The sequence below is a fragment of the Monodelphis domestica genome, chromosome 3 (genome assembly GCF_027887165.1).
Source record: "Monodelphis domestica isolate mMonDom1 chromosome 3, mMonDom1.pri, whole genome shotgun sequence".
Taxonomy (NCBI): Eukaryota; Metazoa; Chordata; class Mammalia; order Didelphimorphia; family Didelphidae; genus Monodelphis; species Monodelphis domestica.
In genome coordinates, this window is record NC_077229.1 from 438,033,017 (window position 1) to 438,045,643 (window position 12,627).

Genomic DNA, 12,627 nt, shown 5'->3' on the forward strand with positions numbered 1-12,627 from the left:
AGTTACCAGTTTGTTCTGGACTGAAAACAGGCTGAAGCTGGTGTCAAGCTGTGGAACAAAGGTATCTGTCAATTAGGAAAAAGGGGGGACTTAGTAGGTCAGCTAGGAATCATGTACTTCACAAGAGAAAGGCTGCTCTCAACATCAGGGCAAGACAGAGAAGCTGTCAAAATTCCTGCAATGGCTAGCTTCCTACTGCAATTCTTATCAGACTTCCTTCAGTACTGCAGCTACATAATGAAGTCTATCAGAATTCAGAACAACAAAATCTTCAGTGCTGAAATGCAGTGTTAAAAGAAAATAGTCACTTAGTCACAGAAGAGTACTTGTACCCCTTGAATATACTCAGTAAAATAAAAAAAGATCTCGCAACCTCCCAAATTAGGGCATAGCTGAGAAGCAGAAAGGAAACCAGAGACCCCTGAGCAGCTGACATCAATATTCATATATTAAAGCTCAGGTACTTTACTCACATTAAAATTCTTCAAGAAGAGTCTATCTGCTATCATACATAATTCTAAACAAGGTTGGCAATATGGTTTCCTAGACAAAAAGGGGAGCAAGCATTTATTAAACATCTGCCATGTGTTGGGAATTGTACTAATAATAAGTACTTTACAAATATTATGTTGTTTGATTCTCACACCAATCCTGTCCATTTACAATTGAGGAAACTGAGGCAGACATGTGTTAAGTGACTTTCAGGGACAAATAACTACTGTATTAAGTGACATTTGAACTTAGAGTTTACTGACTCTGGGTCCAGCTCTCTATAGTGCCAGTTGCCCCCTATCAAAAAGTATATAACAAGTAGCATGCAATATGCCCCATTTTCCAAAAGAAGTTAAGTTCTTTCTGTGGGAAATGAAAAAGAAATGGGAAAGATCACTACCTATGCTTCTAAATTTTAAGAAGCATAAAAAAAAAAGAAATTATTACTCAGGGATGAGTTAACTATTGTAATTGAGTATTGAATTTTGTTCTGAGCTTCCTAGAAACTAAAGCAAAAAGGGATAACTTCTGGTTATGCTGTATTTAAGTTTATCTGAAGTAACTCTTGTGGTGGTAGTATTTAAGCATAAGCAACAGGGTTTCTTCTTAGATTCCTAATCTAGACCATGTAGCTGATTAATCAGTTCAACATTACACAGTCTTCTGCTCTGGAATCCCTGCCCTCCCTTGTCCTGTCCCTTCTCATACTATGACAAACACAACTCTCCATTATTCTCCCAGACCACTGACTTGCTGCTGATGGTTGGAGGAAGTCAAATATTAGTGCTAACATAGCGCCCTACAAATGTATGTTGTCTAATCTCAACTGCATAATCCCTGCAATAAAACAATCCTTTCATTCTTCCCTAATTGATTATCCCACTCCCTCACTGGCTGTACACCAAAATTCTCTCCCCTCAAGCCATTCACAGGACATTATCTCAGCCCTATCCATTCCGCTCCCCTACACTACTCTACATCTCTAAATCCCTGAACCCGTCGCCTCCTCCCATTCTTGAATACCCCCATCTTCGGACTCCTGGGCAGTCCAAGTCTTCTACCTCCACACCTGACCTTATCATCAGGCTAACATGCTCCTCTTACCTGCCTTTCACAAACTAAAAAGATCTGTTTTCCTTATCTCTGTCCAATGCCTTGAAGCCTGTCTTTGAATCTCACCCAACTGAAACCACTCTCCTCAAAGTTCCCCATATTTCTTAGTTACCGAATCCATCTCCCAATTCTTCTCTGTCTTAGCCCTCGCGCACACGGTTCATTGCTGGTGGCCAGCTTCCTTCAGGCTGTTCTCCCAGGGCTCTCCACCTCCTTCTCTTGGTTCTTCTCTCCACTGATCACTCCCCTTCCTGGCCTCTTTTGCTGATTCTCATCAACAGCCCGCCCTGTCTGCTAAAAGGTCTGTCCTCAGCCCCCCACCAGCCAAACTTACAAATAATCCTTGTTTTTTATTAGGACCTTGAGAAACATTCGGTGCCAAACATTAGAGTGGCCTTCAAGTGCTCAACAAATTTGTTATCTAATCTCAACTGGTGTCTTGATCAGCAGTGTCTGCTTGTTAGTTGTGCTCACTGTTGTATATACGCTAATGTTTCCTTCCAGCTAGTGTGCTACAGATAATTAGCTAGACTTTGTTAGCCATGCTTTGGTTTTTTATTTTGTTTAAGATGAATATGCTCATAGTCTCAAACTGTGCATGTGCTCTCCTATTAATGTTATTTAGGTATGTTATCAATGATGAATCCTGTCAGGTAATGCTCTTTTTGTCATGCCAGCTGGATATACTAGGCAGCTAAGTGATTAAATGGAGAGAGTGTTGGCCTTGGAATCATGAAAACTCAAATTCAAATCCTACCTCAGGCACTTATTAGCTCTTTGACACCAGGCAAGTCATTTAACCTCCCTGCCTCAGTTTCCTCATCTGTAAAATGGGGGCAATAACAATAATAGCACTTACTTCTCAAGATATTGTGAGGATCCTAGCATTGCTGATTGATTCTCTAAGCATACCATCATATATATCATCTCCAAAGAGATAGCTTTATTTCCTCATCTATAGTTAATTACTACAATTTCTTATTGCTATAGCTTTCATTTCTAGCACAATATTGAACAGTAGTGGTGACAATGGGCATTCTTGCTTCACACTTGATCTTCCTGGGAAAGCTTCTGGCATTTCCCCATTATAGATAATGCTTGCTAATGGTTTGATAGATGCTACTTATTTTAAGAAATGACCCATTTATTCCTATGCTTTCTAGTGCTTTAAATAGGAACGGGTGTTGTATTTTGTCAAAAGCTTTTTTGATATCCATTAAAATAATCATATGGTTTCTGTTGGTTTTGTTACTGATACAGTCAATTATGCTGAGTTTTCCTAATACTGAACTATCTCTGCATTCCTGCCATAAATTCCACCTGGACACAGTGTATGATTCTAGGGACATATTGTTGTTTTCTCCCTGACAGCATTCTATTTAAAAATTTTGCATTGATATTCATTAGGGAGATTGGTCTACAGTTTTTTTCTCTTTTGTTACTCTTCCTTGTTTAGGTATTAATATTTTTGTGTCATTAAAAAGAATTTGGTAGATTTACTTCAACTATTTGTCCAAATACTGTATATAGTATTGGAATTAATTGTTCTTTAAATGTTTGGTATAATTCACTTGTAAATACATCTAGTCCTTGGACTTTTTTCTTAGGGAATTCATTGATGGCTTTTTCAATTTCTTCTTTCTGAGATGAGGTTGTTTAAGAATTCTATTTTCTTTTCTGTTAATCTAGGCAATTTATATTTTTAAAATATTCATCTATTTTGCTTAGATTGAGAGATTTATTGGCATATAGTTGGAGAAGATAATTCCTAATAATTGCTTTCATTTCTTCTTCATTGGCTGTGAATCGCCCCAATAGCTATTATTCTTAATACATATTTATTTTCTTTAGTTTTCAACTGCACAGTAGATTGGTTACTTGGACCAGCAGAAAAATAATTACTGTTTTAGTTTTAAAGCACTGATGTTTGTATTTATGCTGAATAGGTTAAGGATTTCAGGTACAACAAAAAGTTTCTGCTCTAGAAGAGGAAAATAATAACATCCCCATTCTAGGTGGATTTGGGGCAGTTCCCAGAAGGAAGTATCTATGATGCTGAATATGAGAGAGAGAGAGAGAAATAGAGGGGGGGTGAGAGAGAGGGGGGAGTGAGAGAGGAAGAGGGAGAGAGAGAGAGAGAGAGAGAGAGAGAGAGAGAGAGAGAGAGAGAGAGAGAGAGAGAGAGAGAGAGAGAGAGAGAGAGAGAGAGGAAGAGAGGGAGAGGGAGAGGGGGGGCCAGGCAAGGTGGAGACATAAAACAAATGGTATGATAGGTCAGAAAAATCCAGGATCATACAAAATATTTTTAACCTTTGGTTTAACAAAACATAAAACAATGAGGAATGGAATTCAATAAAAATCCTTGAGACAACAGGATAGTAAAATAAGTGAATCAGTTATCCAAATAGCTTAAGAATCTGGAGAAAAAGGAATGACATTTATCTTAATTGTAGAAAGAAAAGAGTTTTAGTCAATAGAACAAATGATTAGAAACAAGATGTTTCAAAGAGAAGAAATCTTCCTAATTGGGGCTTTTTTTTTTCAAAATTATTATTTTTTAAATCAAGTAAGTGTCCCACTTAAATGGTACTTCCTCATCCTCTAGCTAGCAAACATTTCCTCTTCTTCTAATCCCTGATAATCAGTCTCTGAAAATTCTCTTTTCCTGCCACTAACTCATTCCTACTCCCTCATTCATTCACACCTCAGTTCTACCATTCCAGACTCTTACGCTGTGCTCTTTCATTCCCCCTCTGAAACTCCCATTCTATCATTAATTAGTTTCTGTTCATCTTGGACATCTTCCTCTTTATTTTTTCAGTTTTGAATTCACAGAAGCCTAGCTCCCTTCTCTGCTCCCCCAGAAAGACACATCATCCCAGATCATCTTCTCTAGCTCTATGGCTTCTTCCCTGTTTCTTATGTATAGTGGTTTCAGTCATGTCCAACTTTTTGTGACCACATTTGGGGTTTTCTTGGCAAAGATAATGGCTTACCATTTCCTTCTCCAGATCATTTTCTAGGAGATGAAATTATAGTAAACAGGGTTAAGTGACTAGCCTAGGGTCACACAGGAAGTGTTTAAGGCTGGATTTCAACTCAGTTCTTCTCTAATCTATACTTGGCACCTTCTCCACTGTGCCACCTAATTGCCTGACTTTTTTTCATGTGCCCCCTCACAAACAGAGCCAAAGAGGAATAGGGATATTCTCAGTTCCCTACTGTCATTTCAGACTCTATTACTCATACTTGGGAATCTTTCTTTCTTTTCAAGGAATCAAATGGCGTTCTCAACAGTCTTTCCATCCTCCTCGTTCCCACCACCACTGTGGGGCTTCCTGACTAACCTCCCAGTCCATCTAGTCCTCACCTCCCATCACCTCCACCTGGGCTCCAGCTCAACCCCACACAGGAATAAAGGGAATTACCTTGGGGAGGGAGGTTGTTGTTTCTGTCTTTGTATCCCCAGTGTTTAGCACAAGGTCTAACATGCTGCTGGCACTCAATAAATGTTTGTTGAATCTAATTTAATAAACACATTATTTAATCTCAGCACTCATAACTGTTCTAGTTCTGGGATCCAGAGAGCTGAAATCCTTCTCCTTGATCATTAAAGTCCCATCTCATTCCTGCTCTTCATCCCAAATGGGATCAAAAGTGACTCCACAAGTGAAATGAGCAGAATCAGAACATATACACAGTAACTGAAATATTGTGAGATGATGCTACTAGCAGCAACACAATGATCCAGGAAAATTCTTGTGGGACTTGAGAAAAAGAATGCTTATCCATATCCAGAGAAAGAACTGTGGGAGTAGAAATCTAGAAGAAAACATGATTTATCACTTGCTTGTATGGGCATATGATTTGGGGTTTGAGTTTTAAAAGATTATTACAAAAATGAACAATATGGAAATAGGTATCAAGTGATAATACATGTATAACCCAGGGTAATTGCTTGTCAGTTCCGGGAGGGGGAAGGGAAGAGGGGAGGGAGACAACAAGAGTCATGTAACCATGAGGAAAAAACCTAAAAAATAAATAAAATGGGGCAGTATTACCTAAAAAAAAAAGTGACTCCACACAGCCCATGCTTGATCAGTCCACCACTCTGCTCTGTCCTGACTTTTCTCCTTTCAGTCTTAACCATTGGACTTAACAGGGCTGACTTCATACTCTCCTCTCCTCTCTCCTTTAATCCCTACTTATCACCTCAAAAGCCTTGTTAGACCCCAAACCTGAGCTATCCCCATCATCTACCTGTTCTTCTCACATGCTACACAGTTCATTGCTGCAGGAAGTCATAGAATGATGCCAACTGGGTCTTTAATAAATGTATGTTACTTAATTTCAACAGAACCTTCCCTACTCCACTGTACTCCTCTATTTCCTCCCTGACTGACTTAGAGTTGCTCTTTTCTTAAACTTCCCATGGTATCCCTTCCCAAGAGGCAGAATTGGGGACTTGATTAGGGTAGATTAGGGACTCAAGGTCATTAAAAACCTTGCCTCAGACCCTCACTTGTGTGCCTCTGCACAAGTCTCCTGACCTCTTTGTAGCTTGGTTTCCTCATCTATATAAGGAGGGGGGGGGGGTAGATTCAATGGCCTCTAAGGTCCTTCTAATTCTAAATCTAGGATCCTATGATCTTGCCACCCGCTTTGAAGAAACTCAAGACCACCCCTTTTTTCTCCCCTACTTCAAAACCCTCTTATGACTCCCTGATTCTCTCCTTTGTAATCGTCTCCAAGAAAGACTTATCCTTGCCAAGACTAATTCTCTACTTGTGGCTTTAATCCCTTCCCTTCCCATCTCTTCTGGAAACTTTCTTCCCAGTTATGCTCTCTTACCTTCACTCTTTTTGTCCAGTGACTATTTATAGCCTACAATTAATCTTTTCCATTCTTAAAATCTTTACTAGATTCTGCTATCACCTCTAGCTATCTTATCACTTCCCTTTTAACTCACAAAGTCTTTATCTCTATTTCTAAACCAGTTTACTTCTCAGGTAGGCAAGTAAGGCACTGAAACATAACACAGTTCTTTTAACTGCTAAATCCAATAGCCTTAGTACTCCACCTCCAGGATTTCTCGGAGTCTGATCTCTATTGTTGACTGCTTCCTCTATCTTTCACACTCTTTCCAGGTTCTGGTCCTACTTATCAGAATGGTCCTTCTCAGTTTCCTTTACTGAATCACCATTTGTCTCTTGCCTCCGAACTGTGGATGATCTCTTCCTCTCCACTGTCTTGAATGTTTTTTTTCTCTCTTATTCTCTGTGTACACACACACACACACACACACACACGCACTTGCGTACACTCTCTGGGATCAGATCAGCTCCCAAAAATTCAGTCATTACTTCTATACAAATGATTTCTGAATAGAGACACAAATGAGATGCCTAATCTTTCTCCTGAACTCATTTTACATCATCAACTGCCCACTAAAAAAAAGAATGGAAACTAGGAATTTTTATACTAGGTACAAGGTAGTTACATAAGGTACTTTGAGAGTGGGCAGAGAGATCTTCAGTCACTCACAGAAGGCAGTGTGGAAGAAGGGACTAAATGTGGATTACACGGCAGCTTATTTTATCTAACTTTATTCACCAAAGGATAGAGACCAGCTATTTCAGGGAATCTTCAATGAAAGGCACAGGCAGGAAGGGTATTATGCCTCACTCTCCCCCTCCATGATCTGAGGTCCATTTTTCTCTCTTCAGGCTAATGGTGAACAAGGCCTGATGGGGTAAGATGTCAGGAGGATCAGAGTTAAGCAGTTACTGTTTTGGAGGGGTGATAGTAGAAGGGAATACACTGTCATGGAGGTACATATTTTACTGGACACTCCCAAGCTACCTATCTCCTCTTCCCTTCCTTCTGAGAGACCCAGAGAAGGGGAAAATGGGACAAAAAAGAGGCAGAATGGGGAAGGAACTCTACAGAAATGGCAAGTGAATGCTTATCATAGACTCCCTTTTGCCTTGCCACAGGAAGATACTGAGGTACTGTTTGGTTGGAAGAGAGAGAGGAGGTCCCCATGCATAGCTCCCAGATACTGCTTGGCTGCTTGGGGTCTGGGGTGTTGGGGCCACAGCAGGATATCAGAAAGAAGAAATACCTTGCATCAACTTCCTCAGAACCTGGTGGCAAAGAGGAGTCTCAAAAGGTAGTGCTGACATACACCAAATGAATCATGTTTCCCTCCCATGTTTGGACCTAGAGTCACTCTCCATGCCAGCTAAGGTGAGATACTAGATTTGAAAGTTGATACCTCTTGATCCACCCATACCTGCTGGGTTTGAACCCCAAAGAGATAATAAGGGAAAAGACTCGTACAAAAATATTTATAGTCACGCTCTTTGTGACAGCAAAAAATTGGAGAATGAGGAGGTATCCCTTGATTGGGGAATGGCTGAACAAATTGTGTTATCTGTTGATGATGTAATCCTATAGTGCTGAAAGGAATGATGAACTGGAGGATTTCTATGAGAACTGGAAAGACTTCCAAGAACTGAAACAGAGCAAAAGGAGCAGAACCAGGAGAACATTGTACACAGAGACTGATACATAATGGCACAATCAAACGTAATGGACTTCTCTCCTAGCAGCAATGCAATGATCCAGGACAATTCTGAGGGACATATGAGAAAGAACACTATCTACATCCAGAAAAAGAACTGTAGGAGTAGAAACACAGAAGAAAAACAAGTGATTGATCACATGGGTCGATGGGGATATGATTAGGGTTTTGATGTTAAAAGATCACTACTGCAAATATGAACAACATGGAAATAAGTTTTGAACAATGATATACGTATAACTCAGTGGAATTGCTCGTCAGCTCTGGGAGGGGAGAGGGAAGGAGGGATCATGAATCCTGTAAACCATGGAAAAAATATTCTAAATAAAAAATTTTAAGTTAAAAAAAAAAAGGAAAGTTGATACCTTAATGTCAGTGTGGTCTGGAGAAAAGCTCCAGTTGCCCTTGCCACACTCAGGTCATGGCTCTTAAAAAAAAAAGAAATATTATTTCCTTCCTTTCCTCTAAAACTTCCCTATTGAGGAAACCATTCTCTTTCCAATCAGGTTCACAACCTCAAAATTAATCCCAGATTTTTACCCCACCCCTTAACTATCTTAGAATCAATACTAAGTATCAGTTCCAAGGCAAAAGAGTATTTAAGGGCTAGGCAATGGGGGTTCCACATCTGGTCCAACATTGTCATTATATTAGCCAATCTGATAGGAATGAAGTGGTACCTCAGAGTTGTTTTAATTTACATTTCTCCAAGTAATAGTGATCTGAAGCCTTTTTTCATAATACTATGTAAAAATGGAGACTTGAATCCAGGACTCCAGTCCCCAGAAGTCCTTGCTCACTTCCCAGAATGCTTTATAATCGCACTGAATTCTCACCTGAGCGAGATCACAAATTATTATTTAAAGGAGTTCTCCACCTACTGAAGCTCTCTTCTCTTCCTGTTTCCGCTGGCAAGCAGACCTGTCTCATGATCTGAGTGAAAATTGAATGGGCTTCTCGGCCCACCTAGCACGTGCTTCTCTTACTTGTATATTCTTAAATTCCTTGTCTTAAATAAACCTCTAAAAATATAACTCCTTTAAGAGAGAAACTAATTTGTACCTGCCTCAGTCCCCCCCCCCCAAATTTTAATCTTTACAACTAAAGATAATCTTAATTTCCTCATCTGAGAACTACCTGTTTATATCTTTTGACCATGTTAATTAGGGCCAAGTCTTGATTAGAACGATGATATCTTTCACATCTACTCCTTTCTCTTCACTTACCAGACTATCTTTCAAAATCTGGCTCTCATCACCTCTTGCCTGGACTATTGGAACAGGGTCCTAAATATATTTCCAGGTTCTAGGCTCTCTCTCTTCAATTTTTTTGTCCACATTGTTGCCAAAAATAACCTTAAAAGCACAAGTATGACCATTAGACTGCCCTGGTTCTGTTACCTCTAAGAAAAATATAAACAACCTGGCATTTAAAGTCCTTCAAAATCAGGCTTCAGGCAGCCTTTCTAGACTCATTCTATAGTGCTTCCTTCTTATGTGCTGCATGATTTAGCTGAATTGGCCCACAGAACTACCTTCTGCCTCCACATCTTTGCCCAGGTTTTCCCTGTGCCTGAAATACACTCCTTGCTCACACCCCACCCATACATCTTCAGAGCTCTCACCTCAGATACTACCTATTAAACACCAGGAAAATCACTTTGCTGAATACCAAATATACTCTATTTGTGGCACTCTCCTGAGCTAATAACCCTATCCAAGAAATTAACATAACTTGTTCTTAAGGAACCCATAATAATGTCCAGCAATCAATACTTCCTTTCTTAGGGAATAAAACATTCATTTAACAACTCATAGTGAAATTATCAAAGTCAAAAAGCATTTATAAAGTACTTACTATTAATGAGCCAGATACTATGGTAAGCCCCAGGATACAAAGAAGGGGAAAAAAAGAACCCTCAAACAACAAAACTACCGTATTAGTCACTCCCAAAGGAGTTTAATAAGTACAGTTTAATAAAGGAGAGAAGATACAAACAAATATATTCAAAAAGTACAATTATGAAAAAAATTAGAAATAATCTGAGAAAGAAGGCATTAAGATTAAAGTGAACTTGGGGGCAGCTGGGTAGCTCAGTGGATTGAGAGCCAGGCCTAGAGACAGGAGGTCCTATGTTCAAATTTAGCCTCAGATACTTCCCAGCTGTGTGACCCTGGGCAAGTCACTTGACCCCCATTGCCTAGCCCTTACCACTCTTCTGCCTTGGAGCCAATACACAGTATTGACTCCAAGACGGAAGGTAAGGGTTTAAAAAAAAAAAGATTAAAGTGAACTGAGAAAGGTTTCTTGCCTAAAATGAGATTTAGTTGAATCTTGAAGGAAAATAGGAAATTTAGGAGATGGAGAGGAGGAAGGAGATTGTTCCAAACTTGTGGTATAATCATTTAAAAATGCTCAGGATCAAGAGATCTAGAGGGTGGTATGTAAGGAACATCAAGTAGGTCAGTGTCACTGATGAAGGGGAAAAGGTATAAGAAGATTGGAATGTAGTAAAGAGCCAGGTTATGAAGGACCCAAAAAAACCAAAGGATTTCATATTTGATGACAGAGGTATTAGGGAACCATTGGAATTCACTGATCAAGTGGTAGGAAGGGGGAAATTTATAGAGGAGGAGGAGTGCACACAAGAGAATGATGAGTCAGTATGCCAAGTGAAGTTAGCAGAGCAAAGAGAACAATTTATACGATAACAAGGCTGCAAGAACAATTTTGAAAGACTCCAATCAATACAATGACCAATCATGATTCCAGAGAATGGATGATCAAGCATGTGACCCCACCTCTTAACTAAGAGAAAGGTTACAGACTGGGTGCAGAACATGACTTTTTAGGCCATGGTCAGAACAGGAACTACAAACTACAAACATTTTTTAGAACAGCAGTTCTCAACCTGTGGGTTGCGACCCCGGTGGGGGTTGAACGACCAAAATACAGGGGGTTGCCTAAAGCCATTGGAAAATACATATCTCTGATGGCTTTAGCCTCTGAGAAATCGCACAACTTTACAGCAAGATCTCGGAAAGAACGGGGACCCTGCTGCCCGCACATTGTACTAATATTAGTTACCTATCAGCAGCCCTCCCTCTATGAGGGGCGATGGATTTACCCTGTTGCCTGGAGACCAGACTCAAACAGAGACCCAGAGAGAGCACCTGGGCGCTGGCTCCGGAGGGGTTAAGAACAAGTCCTGGAGCGGATAACTCCTGGAGCAGATAACCGAGCCGAGTAACCCCAGCAAAGTGAAGTCTCATCTTGAGCTGGAGGGAGACGACAGGAAGAAGAAGGCAGCATCTGCGGACCCCCTCCCCATGCAGGACTTAACTCTGGCCCCAGCGCTCAGGCTGCCTCCTGCTGGATTAATATTTCTCAAAATATAATTAAATATTGTTTTTGTGATTAATCACTGTTTAAATTATGTTTGATTTGTAGCAATGAGAACACATAATGCATATGAGGTATTTACATTCCAAATCATAACTGTAGCAAAATTACAGTTTTGAAGTAGCCACCAAAATAATTTTTTTGGTTTGGGGTCACCGCAACATGAGGAACTGTATTGTGAGGTCACGGCATTAGAAAGGTTGAGAACCACTGTTTTAGAAGGATTTTGTTTTTCTTTTTTCCAGTGGTGGGGGGGGAGTAGGAGACAAAAACTATTTTTGTCGACTGAAAGAAAAAATTTGATTCTGTCATTGTTTTATGTGAAGATCAGAATTCTACAATTTCCATAATTGACCTTTTTTTCCAAAATCAGAACAATTTTCTTTTTTCTTTTCACTTTTAAGAAACATGTAAAGTTAAACAATTCTCAAACACCAATCTTCAAATACACAAAACAGTATGTACATAAAATAATAAAGTTCCATAATGACAAAATATGTAAATGACTACAAATATTAACCTCATACTTTTTATTTACATGCCCTCATCCATAATTTCCTGCATGTTTTAAACTTTCTATTAATGTTATTTATGATTACAAACCACAAATCTACTGTTTGTCTGCTTCTGAACTACCCCATCAATCTATCAATTGGTCTTCCTAGCTCAAATCTCCACTTACTTCAATCCAGGCTGCTTGGTGGCAGAATAGACAGAATGCTAGCCCTGACATCAGCAAGCTGTTAATTAAAAGCCTGCCTTAGACTCTTACTAGATATGCCACTATGTGTATTGTGCAAATCATTTAACCTTCCTAGCCTCAGTTTCCTCATCAGTATAAAGGCAGCAGTTATAATGGGGGATTTTGCTTGAGAATAATATATTTTTAGTATAATGCTCACAATAGATGATTGTGAGAAAGGTTAATCCTTTTAACCCATCTTTTGAATGTATTAATATTAGAACATGTAAGTGCCTTTAATGTTTTCAAATAAATTAAGTCATTTTGTTTAAAAAAGAGAGAGAGATAATGA

At 39.4% G+C, this 12,627-nt stretch overlaps 1 protein-coding gene across 2 annotated transcripts in view; it reads right to left on the reverse strand.

Moving 5' to 3' along the window:
• The window catches only part of MTMR12 (myotubularin related protein 12), a 93,950-nt gene that overhangs the window by 48,153 nt on the left and 33,170 nt on the right, over window positions 1–12,627 (reverse strand). The window contains exon 1 of one of the 2 annotated variants that reach the window (XM_007487502.3): window positions 1,718–2,437. The exons of the other annotated variant lie outside the window; for it this stretch is intronic. Coding sequence (XP_007487564.2) covers window positions 1,718–1,726 — 9 coding nt within the window. The 5' untranslated portion in view covers window positions 1,727–2,437. Of the gene's footprint in view, window positions 1–1,717; window positions 2,438–12,627 lie in introns of those variants that run through there. 2 annotated transcript variants of the gene reach the window in all.